The 15,829-nt window shown below is 51.8% G+C and overlaps 2 protein-coding genes across 15 annotated transcripts in view; both read left to right on the top strand.

The window, feature by feature from the left end:
* BTRC (beta-transducin repeat containing E3 ubiquitin protein ligase) overlaps positions 1-7,223 on the top strand; it is a 112,518-nt gene extending 105,295 nt beyond the window's left edge. For 6 of the 12 annotated variants that reach the window (XM_090145402.1, XM_090145399.1, XM_031597624.2 and 3 more), the window contains 2 exons: positions 767-960; positions 1,960-7,222. In XM_090145402.1, the coding sequence (XP_090001528.1) occupies positions 767-928 (162 nt within the window). In that variant the 3' untranslated portion in view covers positions 929-960; positions 1,960-7,222. Of the gene's footprint in view, positions 1-766; positions 961-1,959 lie in introns of all 12 variants that reach the window. The other 6 variants (XM_090145401.1, XM_031597625.2, XM_090145400.1 and 3 more) reach the window with 2 other exon arrangements.
* A 2,392-nt stretch (positions 7,224-9,615) lies between these two features.
* LOC116231695 (solute carrier family 2, facilitated glucose transporter member 5-like) lies at positions 9,616-15,405 on the top strand. Of its 3 annotated transcripts, XM_031597635.2 has the most exons (12): positions 9,625-9,975; positions 10,266-10,364; positions 10,545-10,705; positions 10,771-10,895; positions 10,998-11,143; positions 11,283-11,415; positions 11,646-11,833; positions 11,914-12,024; positions 12,311-12,412; positions 12,679-12,754; positions 13,256-13,383; positions 13,486-15,404. In XM_031597635.2, the coding sequence occupies exons 1-12, from the start codon at positions 9,880-9,882 to the stop codon at positions 13,708-13,710; spliced, it is 1,590 nt and encodes a 529-aa protein (XP_031453495.2). In that variant the 5' UTR covers positions 9,625-9,879; the 3' UTR covers positions 13,711-15,404. The 3 variants fall into 3 exon arrangements, with proteins under 3 accessions (XP_090001531.1, XP_031453495.2, XP_090001530.1); XM_090145405.1 differs by lacking the exon at positions 13,486-15,404 and having other exon boundaries at positions 9,616-9,975; positions 13,099-13,377; XM_090145404.1 differs by lacking the exon at positions 9,625-9,975 and having other exon boundaries at positions 10,463-10,895; positions 13,486-15,405.
* Positions 15,406-15,829: the final 424 nt, after the last annotated feature.

Raw genomic sequence — 15,829 nt, 5'->3', positions numbered from 1 at the left:
TTTTTTCCTGATCTTTGGCCACAGAGAACCACAGAGAAATGTGTATTAGAGAGAGAGGGCTTGTCCCACCTGCATGGTGTTCTGTTTTTCCTGAGGAGGCTGCTGCTCACTCCTGTGGCAGTAAGCACCAGGAAAAAGTGGCTAGCACAAAAGGGAAAGCCTAGTAGATTTGCTTTTTGATATCCAGGATCTTTCTGCTACCTCCTGTTAATTACAGTCTGAACTGTTGCCAAATCATCATGCCATTTCCTCTCAGCCTCAGAGCAAAATGCAAGCTATAAAGAATGCCCTTTCTAGTTCATATTTTTAGAACTGCTTAAGAAGAATTATTACTGTCACTGGACTTTACAACAGGCTCCTTAGTGTCCTCCAGTATTAAGCTCTTCCCTCTTGAGCAGTAGCAGTGGTGCCAAGCCTTGACTGCAAAATCCTAATCCCCCTGTAACCTACTGCATCTGGGAACACTGTGATTTCAGGAAGGAGCCAAAGAACAAGGAAGGCATTGCTCCCATCAGCCTCACAAGGCTGCCTTGTATGGTAGAGGGAGCTTGGTTTGTTCTGCACAGTGCATTCATGGGGACTGAAGGAGTAATGTGATAAATGTAATGTAAAATTCCTTGCGAGCCAAAAACACAGATATAGCGAACTTGTTTCACCAAGGGTGGTTTAGTTATGGGGCTGGATGATGTGTCGTATGGGGTTTACTGACTGAGAAATTCATATAATGCTAGAATTTGTGAATTAACATGCCGTGTCTTCCATTTAGGAGCATTCTGGAAGAGTTTTTCGACTTCAGTTTGACGAGTTCCAGATTGTCAGCAGCTCACATGATGACACCATCCTCATCTGGGATTTTCTGAATGACCCAGCTGCCCAAGCAGAATCCACTCGTTCCCCATCCAGAACATACACCTACATCTCAAGATAAATAACAGTACACTGTACCTCACACTCGCACAGGTAAAAATTATCTCAAAGATGACACTGGATGTAATGTGAGCATGCAGCTTGAATACTTACCTGGGTCTATCAGTATTTCTTGTTTTGATTGGACAGTAACTGCAATGTCCTGTAAAAGGACAGGAGTGGTTCTGTTGCCTTACAGGAAGGTCTTTATCCAAGTATTTGTGACATGTGGTGTCCGTGAGTTCCCATGAAGAACTCCTCCACTGTCCATCATCATCAATAATTAAATCAGTTATTACTGCTGTCTAGAAGGAAGAAGGGTTTCTGCAGAGCGAGTAGAGCAGCTGCTGCCTAACAAGGGGATGCAGATGGCCTGACCCTGGGCAGTTGTCACCAGGCAGGAGTGTTTTGCCAAGAGGCGTCAGCTTTATTCCCTCCTGAGGAAGTGGTGACCATTCTTCTCACTCTGCAGCAAGCTAATTCAAGAGAACTGTTTGGCTAAGGGAGGAGGCACTGAGGCACAAGACCAGGCAAATTAAGTCGAGATGCATCAATATGCAAAATCATTTACTGACTGGGCCCAGCACTCCTTTACACTCCAGCTACAGCATGTGTGTAAATTGCTCATGTCTGAGCCTGGCTGGTTTGCTTATTGCCTTATCCTTTTGTCTTGGCCAACATAATATGGAGAGGAAATTTGTGTTTCTTAAGATTGGGTCAATTGCAGAGTGGATCTGATGTCTAATCAGAGTGGCGTGGCATGATTCCCCACTGTGATGGGTACCACTGCTGTTAGTAGCTTGAGAAAAAAGGCAGATGATCTGGCAGGCTTCTGCAGGGAGTGTTCACAGTGACATTTTTCCATGAAAATGCTCTGTTCTGGAGAACATCTTATATCTTGTTTGATGAGTAAATACAGAGTGGTGTGCCAGGGCTGTCACATCAGCTGTCTTGATTTTCTCAAAGACTCTGATCAGTAAGACATTATTTTCAATCATTGAAAGGCTTAGTACAAATGGGGTTTGTTTGGTTTCTTCTCTTTTTTGTTCTCAGGACTCATTTAAGCTGCAGTATTTATATTATCTGCCAATGCCAGGACAAAAGAACTATCCACGTAACCAATACTTGCCGAAGAGAGAAGGCTCTCAGACTTGTTTCTGGAACAAAGTTGGCATGCGGTTGATCTCAGACAGGGTCTACTCAGCGTGGCTGACTGCTAAAGTGCTGCTATATCAGAAGATGACTTTTATCTTTCGTGAACTAATAACATTTTTAAACCTCCCCATCCCTTTCCTCCCTCATTCCCATTTTCCTGTTCACTCCCCTTCCTTTTACCCTGTTTGGTTTCCCTCCAAACCCAGTCACAGATGTCCTGTGAATATATTTAAGATGTTGCCAGAATGTGTTGCTTTGCTGTTAAGCAGAAGACTTACAGTCACAGTTCACCCTGTTGGGAGAGTCACCTCAGGGTGGGAGGGTGGGTGGGGAGGAGGCTGCTACTCTCCCACTGAAATCCATCTCCATTGCTAGCCTTTTTAAAAGCATTCAGCTCTGAAGAGCGACAGAAACGCCAGACCTCACCCCCCACACCCACTGCAGCTTTTGGCTGTTCTGACCATTCTTTTGGAGGGAGGACCCTTGAAATTTGACTATGATGAGCCAAATCCATCTCTGTTCTCTCCTGCCTGCTCTGCTAACCCTCTGAAAGCTGGATGTGCATTGTAGTCTCCTTTAACATCTGCTTGGCTGGGGAACGCTATTCAGTGAAAAGTTAAGCTCTCCTCTTGCAAAGTCCCAAGCATGAGGGACTGGGGCTGATGTCCAGCTCCCCCTATCCTGGTGCAGCATTGTCTGAGGGCAGTATTTCCCTTACAAAGGAATCATTTGTGCAAAGGACAATCTAACCCCTGTTTTTCTCCCTGAAGGCAGTGTGTTGCCAATGGCTTAGGAACTGTTCTCTGTTTTGGATGAGGTTTGAGGCTGGGGCGAGGAGGGGAGCTGGATATGCCCCTGCCTTTCCATCCAAAAGCACAGTCCCCTGGTGATGGCAGGTGGGTAGTGGTGGCCATGAGCACAGGCAGTAGGGTTAGCAGTTCTGCAGCATTTCTGGGGCTGGCCTTGCTAAAAAGCCTTAGGTGGGAGGGATAAGATTGCCTTTGTGTGTGCTTCTCTAACCTGTGTGCATGCTGCATTGCGGTTTAGGGACACAGGATGATTAGTCCCTTTGCTGGTAGCTGAGCTGGATCTTTGCTCTCTAGCTGAGCCTTTTGCAAATTGCTGTTGTTTAGAAGATAAAAATAGTCCTGGAGGGGAGGGACGTGTGAAACAATTCTGCATGTCTCTGAACTAGACAGAGATCTGATGTGACACGGCTCTTTTTACTGAGCTGAAGGGAATTGCAGCAGGCCTGCAACTGGATTAGGAAAGGGTGTATATCAGTCCCTGGCCATTCCAGGCCATGCCCACATCTTAAATAACCCTCAATGCTTCAGTGGGGAGTTCCAGTCCTGCAGTGGGAAACAGGGTCCTTTGTCTCTGGGCTGGAAGGGTTTTTAAAGGGTTTAAAAGGGTTTAAAAGCGTTTCTAATACCCTTTAAACTTGGAACTTGGCAGATGGGATGTTTTATTCAGCTATTCTCATCAGTTTCACTTTGCTAGGAAAGCAGTTGTGTTGTTTCTAATTGCTTGGGATGTGTTTTTTCCACCAATGAAGTTTTGCAAGGAGCTGGACCCAGAGAGCAGTCCAGAGGGCTTAAATTCTTCTGGTGATGGTCAGGATGGACAAGATGGCAATGGATATATGGGGGAATGGAAAGCAGGTGCTTGGGGAGCACCTGGTGTAGTTCCTGAAATGCATGAGCAGCAGTGCTGAGCACCCAGCTCCTGTATTTTCATTGAGCACGGAGACTGCATCAGTTCAAAGGAGCAGCTAAGAGCATGTGATGACACTCCCGTTTTCTGTTTGAACTATTGCTGTAAAAAGGGTCTCACAGGTTAGCTCTACTCTGCTCAGGTAGCACTGACAGTATGACTTACCTCTGCAGAGTCCTGAATGTTCTGGATCATAATAATATGTTCATCTGCAACTAATGATGCTACTTTTGAGTCTAAGAAGGTTGCTGTGGATTTCAGACAGTTATACATATCAGGTGCACTGCAGTCCCAGAGCAAAACTGGCAGGGGAGCAGAAAGTATCCAGGTTTACACCCCAGACTTCTCTCAGTTGAAGTTCAGAGTCTAATTCTTAATCCTACTTGCACGTGGTTCCTCTTAGTTCAGTTACTACAAGGTCTGCAGCATGGTTACATATCAGTAGGGGATAAACCTTGGCTTCAGATCTAATAGTCACTTTCCTCATCTTGTCTGGTTGTCCTCTGTCTTTTATGTTTAGGTTACTGTGGAAAACAGTGATCTGTTACTCCAGCCTCTGACAGCTGCAGAACTTCCTAATATTTTAGTTGCTTGCATCTTTGTGGGTAGCACCTGCAGAGGTATGTTTTTATTTTACCATCTGCAGAAGTCTGGGAGAACTAGAAGACTGGCTGGCCAGGCACAGGGAGCGCACTGGTGCAGATTGCCATGGTTGTCATAGCCCTGCTGCTCCATGCTGCTGTGTTGTAACTTCTAAGTGCTGGGTATTTCAAGTGGTACTGTAGTTTAAACTCTGCTGTCTAGAGCTGTTTAAGGTACAGGTACAGTTTGTGACAACAGCTGAACTCCCGTTTTTTGGCAAACATAGGAACAGTGTCTCCCCTTCAAGTAGGGGCTGTGTCTGGGTACTTCATACAGAACTGCAGGAGGGTGAGGATTCTGAACCCATCCCTGAGTTGTACACATTTTCCGATAGCTAGGAAGGAAACTGAAGTGAACTGATGTAACTTGAACTTGAAGCTGCCACAGGCTGGCACTTGGTGGTGTTCATTGTGCACCCAGGGAGGAGCAATCTGGTAAGTACATCTCCCAGAGTCAGAGGAGAGTGGTTTTTTCAAACTTCCCCCCCCCCCGTAGGATACATGTGCTTGTGTGTGTGAGAGTGCAAGAACACCTGTGAGAGAGGTTTCAGCATGAACTGAATGGGTAATCCCTCAGCCAGGTTGGAGTAATTGCAGAGCTTATGATGAAAAGAGCTAGCACCTGCCTACAGAAAGGAGATAAAAGGGGCTGGAGGTGTCTGTGGGCTTTAAGTGTTGCACATCACTTTGAAATGAAATACCTCTGCTGCATAGAGATCATCACTTCTCCCACAAGCAGGGAGCTCGCAGAGCTTTCCCCTTGGACTGCGGGATCCGAGTACTGCAGGTGTGGGACATCAGAGCAGGACAGTTCCTCTAGCCACACCGTCTACTGCTTGTGACTCCTTTGGCAATAGGACACCGTCTTGCTGCAAATATTTCTCATCCTCAGAGGAATTCAGCTTGCTTTAAAATATGCAAATAGAAAATGGCACGAAGGAATTTGCAGCGAGAGAACTTGTGCGGCTGTCTCCTCCCCATTAACCTTCAGGGACAGACACGTCCGCTACTGGAAGGGAAGGATGCAGGTGACAAGTTGAGAAGCCTGATCATCAGAAATGTTGAAATGCTTTACACTTGTTCCTAAACTGGAAGCTGACTTGGACCACCGTGCTCCACCTACCTGCCACCTGCTCCTGCTCTAAAGGATCCTTTTTTCTTTTTTTTTCTTTTTTTTTTTTTTTAACAACACTGAAAAAACTGGAGACTACCATGTGCGTTCCTGTGCCCCAGGTATGTTCCCTGCCCCTGTCATGCACTCCTTCCTCAGTCTGAGCAGGGCTCCAGGCTTGGCTCTCAGTTCTTCAGCATCCTGGCTCTGATGGGGCAGCACGTCTCTGAGAGCGCCTTCCTTTCACACCTGTAGGTCTGACTGTTGTGGCTGATGCAGTCAGTGTTTGTGCTGAGGCACTAGCGGCTCTCCTTGGTGAGAGATGTGAGGAGAGGAGCCCCAGCCTTCCTGCTGCAGGCCTGGGGAGGAGAGGAGGAGATAACCGTGTGGCTGAAGGCTAGGAGGGAACTGTGGGGGTGAGATGGAGCTCTGCACGAGTGGGGACAGTGCTACAAAAACAGGTTTCTTAGCTGGGGTACTTCCCTCACGAGGATGAAGGGTTACTGTGAGGACATCTGAAATGCCAGGAGGTCATCAAGCAGTGCCTGCAGGAATGGGTGGGTCTGTTGATGCCCACCTTTATGTTGTACGGGGGGCACGGGGTGAGAGGTCTGAACTGCAGTGACCAAGAGGACTTTGCCAGGTCTCCCAGTGGCATGCATGATGCACTAACGTGCTGAGCCTTGCCCTGCTGCTGTTCCCTAAGGAGCAATAATAGCTTCCCAGAAGGAAGGGGAACAGCAGGAGACCCAGCTGTCCCTGGAGTGGTCTCCATATGAAATCCTTCCTTCATCCTGCCAGCAAGTCCCATTGGGTTGATTGGCATGAGGGCCACGGTCGTTTTCCTCACACTTAATACCAAAACAGAAACATCAGGTCCCACAGGCACATTCCTTCTGCCCATCCCCAGCAGTGGGCTGGGAGGGATGGTCACCTGCTGAGGCTGAGATTTGGTTCCCCTGCTTTCCCCCTCACTCCTTTTTTTTTTATAATGAGCTGTAGCCTAACTCCTGGCACGTTCCCAGAGCTTCTCTCCCGTGGTGAGCTTTGATACACAGCCAGAATAAATCATCCTTTGTCTTGTCAGAAAATTCTCCCCGTGACTTTGTGCTTGTTCCCAAAGACCGCTGGGCTTCCCTGCTTGTCCCGTGGATATCCCACAGGAGTTGTCACCACTGGTTAATCTTCGGTGACGTTAAACTGATAGACTGAAAATCAGAGGGATGCTGATGTGCATGGATGTATGAGCCCTTAATGTATGGTAACTGACTGCTGGATGGGTCTCTTTTGTAGTACATGGTCACCCCAAAAACTGTCCTGTGCTACATCCCTGCTCAGACTGAGGGCTGGGGGGGAAAGGACGTGGCTTCTCCAGAGTTTTCAGTTTGTTACTCTGCTATATTTGTTATCTGGATTCTTAAGTAACGAGTGCTTTGAATTTTGTGATTATGTTACGGTGATGTGTAGTTAATGTACTAATGTTCACTTGAGCTAGGGTCATGGTAACAGTGTGGTTTGTTTTTTTTAACTGTTCAGAAAATAACTTAAATACAAATACAAAGGTTAAGCTGTGAACCTCTCCTGTTTTCCTTTTGGGATGAAGGACAGTGTTGGACCATCACGGCTGTGCCTTGCACTTGGACAGCACGAACCTCCCTGTCCCAGCACCAGCCTGGGGGCTGCTCCCGGGGCCCATGTGCATGCTCTGGAAGGCAGAAAGAGGAGGAGAAAAAAAAAAACCACCACCACTTTTTCCTAAAACCACAGCATACTTTTTAAGTAACAAACTCCATTGAATGACTGGTGGCCTCTAGCTGGGGCGAATGAGTCTGCCCTGTAAGTCAGAGTGGATGTGATGCACCGAGCCACAACCATCTTGCCTATAAAAGTATAAAGACTGTGCTTTTCTGGGTACACTTGCAAGATCCTGGTAGGAGAAGCACAAATTTGTTTTATAAGCTAATCAGAATCCTGCTGTTCAATAATGAGTGAGTAATTGACATATCGCGGCACCGCCATGCGACACAATGGCTGGGGATGCTGAAATGCTGACGATTCAAACGAGAGCACCCTTGGCCTCAGAATACCTTTCTCTTAAAAATGCTCTGTGGATGGCAACCTCAGATCTTCCCATTTTACTTAACAGCCCCTTTTAAAACAAAGGCGACTGCGGTTTTAAGATCCCGGCTCCCAGGGTGGGCAGAAAACAAACACGCGCCGCGCGCCCGCTGCCATTCTCCCTGCTGGCTCCATTCTTGGGAACCAGCAGGGGATGGAGATTGCGAACCTCCTGCTTTCTGCAGGGCTGGGAGTCCTGTCACCTCCAATCCCCATCTCTCCTTGTGACAGCATTCCCAGCAGCCGGGTGCTTTGTTTGGAGAGGGTCGGGTTTTTTTAATACATACATCATCTATTTATGCTGCTTTATCCTCTGCTGTTCCTATCCTGCTCTATCCCTAGCCAACCCTTCCTCTCCTTCCTGTTGATGCCCAAAGACAAGGGTCATCGAATCAGAGAGTGATTGAGTTGGAAGGGACCCCAGAGGTGAGAAAATCACAGAGTGGTTGGGCTGGAAGGGACCGCAAAGATGGGAGAATCACAGAATAGTTGGGCTGGAGGGGACCCCAAAGACCATCCAGTTCCAACCCATCAGAGTGGGCTGGAGAACTCTTCCCAGCAATTCTGCCTTCACATCCAGGAACTCAGGACCTGAAGCTCTCTCCTCTCTGAGACAGAAAAGCAATCTTCATTGTAAATTTCTGCAGGAACGGAGTGAGTACCAGGCAGCTTATCTTAAATAGATTCAGTGCTTAATTACCCTTTCCTTTTAAAAATGTGTGCCTTATTTCCACTTCAAATGAAGAAGGAAAGTAATGTTTGCCATATCTCCAAATTAACAGCGTTTGATCGACCCACGGCTTTAAAATGAAATTTTCTGGTGGTGGTTTCTTTCTTTTTTTTTCTTTCAATTTTATATGCACACTTCAGTAAGGTGTGTTTTGGGAAGAGGGAAATTGGTCAGTGTCGGCCTGCTGGGCAAGTTAATGGTGGGAGCCTCGTGGCTGCTGGGGATGTTTGCTGAGGTGAGGGGGCTGCCGTGCCAGGGACTGCTGGGCTTGGAGGGGGAAAACCTGGGCTTGGAAGGGCTCCGTGCAGGTACGTGGCCTTCCTGCAGTGGGAGACACCCAGATAAGGAGGTGACTGTGAGCGGTCCTGCAGGTGTGACAGTGGGAAGGAATGGGATGGATTGGGGTCTGGCTGCCGCTTTCCCCCCAAAGCACATGGGGTCAGGGAGCCCCTGTGTGGAGGAAAGGAGGACCAGGGCTGCCAGTAAGTCACAGCGCTGAGCTGCATCCCAGCACGGAGCAGTGGGGGTTGCTTGCCAGCACTTGTCCCCATCACACCGTGTGCCACCATCACTGGGTCAGCTCGTAGGAGTGTCTCCAATTAACCCAGCTCCCCAGTGGCCCTTAATTGACACCCCAGGCTTCCTCCTCACTCTCCTCACTTCCTGTCCTGTGGCCCCCACCTGCACATCCACCAAAGCTCTCCTAGCAGCTGCTGGGGACCAGTGACGATAACCCAGATTTACTCCTATATCCTGGTGCCCCCTGACAGCAGTTTTGTCCTTCTGCTCTGAGGACAGAGCCCTCAGAGTGCCAGAGCTCTATGTGGGTCGATGCCCCAGTGAAGACATGGGGACGCTGAGGCAGAGAGAGATGGAGGGACTCTCAGAACATGATTGCAGGACACAGGGAGTCCCACATGGAGGGACCTGTCCCACGGTGGGGCCAGCCAGCCTGGCCTGTCCCTTTTAAGCTTTTGGAGCTGTTGCCAGCCTGGCTTAGTGGGGTCCCCATCCTTTCGACTGGCTGTTCAGCAAATTAAGAGCTTGCTATTAGGCTGCTAATTAAAGGCACTTCATTAGCAGCAGGGGAGTCAGCTCCTGGCCGCAGCAAAATTGGATTCCTCTGAGCTGCCATGAGCTGCATCTCTACTCTCTGGGGCTGGGGGCTGCACCCCGGGGCTGGGGGCTCTGTCACCCTGGTCCTGACAAGGGCAGATGCCCCCATTCATCAGGACACGTGGGTCACCAGCCCTCCTACCCTCATCACAGCAGATGGAGCATAGCTGCTCCGCAGCCCGATGTGATGGTGGGGGGCTGATGGGGGTGCTGGGAGATGTAGGCACCCCCTTCATCCCTCTGCCTCCAGTTCTGAAGAGCCCCATTGAGGCAGGGAGGGCCCCAGACTCCTCCTCCGTCCGCTTTGAAGCCTCCAATGAGCCCAGGGGACAACACCCAGACTGCCTTTCCTTCTTTTCCTTCCCCTTGCCTCCTTCCATCTGAAAATGGGAGAGAAGAGCCAGACGCAGGGGCTGCCTTCCTCCCCTCATCCTCAGACTGACAAGAAGGGGACCCCGCAGCCCAGCAGGGACATCAGTGGGGTGAGTGTTGGGTGGACAGGGGGCAGGGTTGGGGGGATGCCCCATCCCCATTCCCCACGTCCCTCATGGTGTGCAAACCCCCCAGTTCCCAGCTCGGGATTCCTACTGGGATTAGTGAGGATTTGGTGTGCGTGAGCCGGGAGCTGCTGAGTGCTATGGATCTGGCTACTGGGCTCAGGAAGGGGGTCTGGGGGAGAAGAAGCTCCCAGGACTGGGACTTGGCTACTGGGGAGCTCTGTGGGGCTGGGGTAGTGCTTGGAACAGGGCTCTGTTGCTCTCCTCTCCCCCAGTGCCTCACCTGCCCCCTGCTCTCCGTCACCCTCCTGGTATCCTTTGGCTCCTCCATGCTCTATGGCTACAACCTGGCCGTGGTGAACTCGCCAGCGGCGGTAAGGAATGGCACAGCCCCACCGGGATCTGTATCCCTCCATGGAGGTGGTGGGACCCCTACTCCTGCCCCACAGTGAAGTGCTGGCTCTTCCCTCAGGCTGTGCCCCAGGGCTGGCTGTGATGCTGTTGGCCCCCCGCCTTTCTCCTCTCCAGTCAGTGCCCATCTCTCTGCCCCACAGCACATAAAGGCCTTCTACAACGCCACATGGTCCCAGCGCTATGGGCACGGGCTGCCCCCTGGGCCCCTCACCCTCCTCTACTCTCTGACCGTCTCCATCTTCGCCCTGGGTGGGCTCGGGGGCTCTTTGCTGGTGGGGACTCTGGTGGCACGCTATGGCAGGTAAGGGGGTGGCACGGGGCAGATGGGGCCGTAGGGGCTGCCCCACTGCTGTGCGTACCCCATAGGCACGGCACACTGGGACGCAGCGCTCTGCTCGTCCTCCTGGCTGGTGGCCTCATGGCCTTCAGCCGGCAGCTGGCAGCCCCCGAGATGGTGATCATCGGCCGTGCCATCACTGGGCTGCACTCAGGTGGGTGGAGAAGACCCTAACCCTAACCATGGGAGGGTCTGGGGGTTGTCTGTGTGGCCACCTCCCTGCCCACAGCCAGGCCCTGCTGTCCATGCTGCCCAGGTATCTGTCTCAGCGTGGTTCCCCTCTACCTGGGAGAAATCGCCCCCAAGAACCTGCGGGGCTTCCTGGGCCTCCTGCCCAGCATCTTCATCTGCCTGGGGGTGTTCTGCGCACAGGTGCTGGGGCTGCCTGAGCTGCTGGGCCAGGTGAGCATCGCCCAATGGGGTACTGCCCAACGGGGCGTCCCCCAGTGGGTTACCCCCTAATGGAATGTCCCCCTCCTGCCCCTACCATAGGCCCTGCACTGCCCTCCCGATGACACATCTCCATCTCCGCTCTCCCCAGGACAGGTACTGGCCCCTGTTCCTAGCGGTGGTGGCCATCCCTGCCTCCCTCCAGCTCCTGTTGCTGCATTGCTTCCCCGAGAGCCCGCGGTTCCTGCTGATAGAGAGGAATGACATCTGTGGGGCCACTGAGGGTGAGGGCTGTCCTAGGGGGAACCACCCGTGTGTGTGCAACCTACCACACTACCCTGACAGCCCACATACCCCATACAACCCGAATCTTCTCTCCCACTCAACTATCCCATAGCATTTCCCCAGTGCCCATCACTGTGGTGTCAGGGCATCTCCCTGACTCCCATGGATGCACAGCCCCGCAGATCCCCCCATGCCATGTTTATGAGCACCCATTCACCCTCACCCACAGCGCTGCGCCGGTTCCTGGGGACACCTGATGTGCAGGAGGTGCTGGAGGAGATGAAGGAGGAGCAGCAGTCCCTCTCCTCGGTGCAGACGGTCTCTGTCCGACAGCTGCTGCAGGACCGCTCGGTGCGCTGGCAGACCCTCTCGGTGGTGGTGGTGAATGTGGGCATGCAGCTCTCAGGGATTGATGCCGTGAGTCCTGGTCCTGAAACCTGGTTCTGCAGGGACACAGAGTTCTGTGCCCCCCCTCACATGAGTCCCTTCCTTGGCAGATCTGGTTTTACACCAACACCATCTTCCAGAACGCAGGGATCTCCAAATCCCAGATCCCATACACCACTGTGGGCACCGGCGCCGTTGAAGTTGTTGCAGGGCTGATTGGGGTGAGTGAGGGATGGACAGACAGAAAGACCTCAGCACCCAGCACCGTTGAGCCTTGGGTCAGATAGACCCCATATCCACCTGTGCCACTCTCTGCAGGGGATGGCAGGAAAACGGGGTGGAAGAATGGGGTGAGAAGGCTCAATTTTTAGGACATACATCTGAATGAGGACATAGAGGTGCCACCAGGCACATTCCATGCCTGCAGCTGGACCTGGATCCACAGGGTACCCTCACCACCACTGTGGGATCCCCATTGTCCCCTTGCTTTCTGCTCTCCTCTGGCAGTGCTTCACCATTGAGAAGCTGGGCCGGCGGCCCCTCATCATCACCGGGTTCTGTGCCATGGGCACTTGCCTGGCAGGCATCACCGGCTGCCTGCTGCTTCAGGTAGGGTTGGGACATTGCCATTCCATGAGCCTTCAGTGCATTAATGAGTTTCCAACCCCTGGCAACACTTAATGAGGGCTGGGTGGTGAAGGGATGAATCATAGACACACAGAACCATTAAGGTTGGAAAAGATCACTGAGATCACCAAGTCCAACTGTCAACTCTCCGGTGGATGGGATGGGTTCTCCCTGAGCTGGCCCTGCTTTGCCCCAGACCAGCCATATCTCTTCTTACTGGTGTCCCACCATCCCGTGTCCCACCACAGACTGCCCTGCCCTGGATGCGCTACGTCGTCGTTGCCTGCGTGGTGGGCATCATCGCTGGGTTCTGCATGGGGCCAGGTGGGTCTGGGGGCTGTGGGGCTGTGGGTGGGGACAGGGGACAGCACAGAGCTGGGTGCTCCAGACCTCAGGCACAGAACCTGCACTGCTTTACCCAGTTGATGTATTAGCAGAGCCGTTAGCAGATCTATAATTCATCCTCAGCCCAGACTTTATTCACTGTAATTACATCTTTAATTAGGATTTTAATGGCTCATTGTTCACAAACAATGATGAATAGGACTTTTATAACAAAAATATACATATCTCTATTCTGGGCGAGCTGTGAGTAAGAGTCCATCGGGGGCTGCTCTCCTCCCGGAGTTATTATCACTTTTGTTTTCTTGTTCATTTCCTTCCTGGAGCACCTCTCATGAGGATGACTTGAGCATCCCCATCCCCAGCACTGGGACCCCGGGCACAGCACCAGGACCGAAGCTTCCCAATCCAGTACCCATCCCATTGTCCCAAAAAGCCATGACATCCTGGTCCCCTGCCACTGACCCATCCATCCCTATGCAGCTGGTGTCCCCTTCCTGATGACGGCCGAGCTCTTCACGCAGTCCCACCGCTCGGCTGCCTATGTCCTGGGGGGGTCTCTCAATTGGCTCTGCAATTTCACCATCGGCTTCGTCTTCCCGTTCCTGCAGGTAATGGCCTCGAGTTGGGCACTGGCATGGGCATGACCCCTCTGCTCCCCCAGGAGCCAAGACCAGCCGCCCCAACCCTTCCCTCTCCTTCCTTGTCCCCAGATGTCAACCAGTGCCTTTTCCTACTTGGTTTTCTGTGGGGTCTGCCTGCTGGTGGCCCTCTATGTCTACCTCATCATCCCCGAGACCAAGAACAAGACCTTTGTGGAGATCAGCCGTGTCTTTGCTGCCCGCCAACCCCTCGCCCCACTGTGCCACGCGGGGATGCTGAGGCTCCATGGATACGGGGCCATGGAGAGCAGCCTGGAGGGCTCAGAGCACAGCTGAGGTAGTGCTGAGAGGGGAGCAGGGGACAATGGTGGATCTCGCTGGACGTCTTGTCAACCCACAGCCTGACGATGCACATGGGAACAGTGTCTGGTCCATATGGGTCCCTACTGCCTGGTCCCAACACCATGGAAGCAGAGATCACGGCCCCATAGCATCCTCCACGTCCCCCTCCCGACTCGGCTGCTCTCGGCAGCAGAACAGAGCGGTAAATATGTGCAGCATTACATATGTATAATGGAGTGTAAATAACCCCAAAAAGTGCATTGTAAATAGACTCCAAGTTTATCCTTTATTAATGAGGCACTGAGTGCCCTGCTGTTTTAGAGCAGCGAGACTTTCATAATATCAAAACCTAAATTACACTTGTGTCTCTCATTCCCAGCAAACGACAGCATCATTTCAGGCCTCTTTGCCACTGGTATTTATTTATTCTGGTATTTATTTATCTCTCCCACCCGGCATGCTGGGCAGCCTGGGAGATGCCCTGTGCCCTCCCTGTGGCAAGCAGTGACCCCTCGGCCCCTGCGTGCCGGTGTGACCCATGAGCCCCACTGTTACGTTATAGAATCATTAAGGTTGGAAGAGACCTCTAACATCATTGAGCCCAAACAGCCTCCTACCACCAATATTGTCCACTGAACTGAGGCTGAGGCACAGGTTGCCCAGAGAGGTGGTGTGTGGGGACATCCACCTCCACCAAGGTCAGGCTGGATGGGCTCTGAGCACCTGATGAAGCTGCAGGTGCCCCTGTTCAATGCAGGAGAATGGGACCAGATGGCATTTAAGAGTTCCTTCAACTCAAACGATTTAGATAGTTCTAAATAATCCTCACGGGCTGGGAGAAGTACAGGGCTCCAGCACTGGCCAAACCCACCAAAAGGATTCAGCCATACTCAGAGGGCACTGAGGATGAGGAGATGACACAGCCACAGTGAGGGGAAGGCTTTATAAAAACCTGAGGTAGGTGTTACAAAGAAGTGACTTCTGTACCGTGAGGGTACTCACGGCCTTGGAAGGATCTGTGGAAGCAAAGACAGAGCTGATCTTCTCCGGGTGCCTTCCTATGCTGTGCCCAGTGCTGGGGGAGGAAGCACTGAGTGGAGAGGAGAACGGAGATTTGTGTCATTCCAAACCATAACACATCTCCTTGGATCCAACATTCCCCAACCCAACCTCTCCAGAAGACATCTTTAAAGGATGAGCTATTCAGAAATTAGCTGTATGTATAGAAGCGTGCTTCCCTATAGAAACAGAAGGAAAGATCCCGTACGGGCGGAGCGGGTCGGTGCCGGGGCGGTCGGGGCGCGGGGTGCGCGCCAGCAGATGGCACTGCCGGGATTTATGGCTGCAGCAAGCTGCCTCTCGGAGAGCACTCATGTAGGAGATGTCCTATTATATGGGCAGTTGACTTTAATAGTCATTGTGTGCTTAAAGCACAGCAAAACAACAGTGGGAAAAAGAAAAAAAAAAAAAAAAAAAGAAGGAAAAAAAGAAAAGAAATCCCCACTCCACTCGGATGGCCCTTTCCCCCCCAGCCCTGCTAGTCTATTTGTACAGTAAATTAAAAATATGAATCACTTCTCTCTACTGCCTCCCCAAACACTCATCCTGTCAGGCGCTGTGTTGTCTTCATTTGTATTACCTTAATTTAATGTTAATTATGTTCTTCATTTACAAAGAACACGCGTCCGCACTCCCCGCCGGGGGATTTTCCACGCTGCTCTCTCTGCAGAGCAGGAGATTCTGCAGAGTGCAGGGACGGGGCGGCAGGGGTGCTGTGTGCCCCCACCCCTATTGCTGCTATTGCCTCTCGATGGATGGAAGCGCATCGCTGCCACCGCACCCAAGTTGTGTCCCACCCCTCCCGTCCCCCCACCCCCAATAAATCCTTCCTAAAAGGTGGTCGGCCCATGGAGGGCAGTGATTTATGGAGGGAGCGCTTGGGGACGCAGCGTTGTGTGCCTCAGTTTCCCCATCGGCTGTTGGGGAAACCCCAAACTCCCAACCTGGAAGAGGGTGGGATGTCCTGGGACGTGACGGGCAGAGCTGGGAAGGCAGTGGGCAGAACTGGCTGGGAGCACCCACCAAAAGCCCCCAAATACCCTGCAGAGGTATT

This window comes from Phasianus colchicus, chromosome 8 (genome assembly GCF_987193195.1).
Source record: "Phasianus colchicus chromosome 8, bPhaCol1.hap1.1, whole genome shotgun sequence".
In the NCBI taxonomy this organism is placed as follows: Eukaryota; Metazoa; Chordata; class Aves; order Galliformes; family Phasianidae; genus Phasianus; species Phasianus colchicus.
This window is presented reverse-complemented; position numbering and strand designations above follow the sequence as displayed.

Excerpts from the sequence above, each read along its gene's own strand:
- LOC116231695 (XM_031597635.2), top strand. The coding sequence starts at position 9,880 with ATGGGAGAGAAGAGCCAGACGCAGGGGCTGCCTTCCTCCCCTCATCCT. Across the intron at positions 10,896-10,997 it reads CATCACTGGGCTGCACTCAG|GTATCTGTCTCAGCGTGGTT; the intron begins GTGGGTGGAGAA and ends CATGCTGCCCAG. Across the intron at positions 12,025-12,310 it reads TTGTTGCAGGGCTGATTGGG|TGCTTCACCATTGAGAAGCT; the intron begins GTGAGTGAGGGA and ends CTCCTCTGGCAG.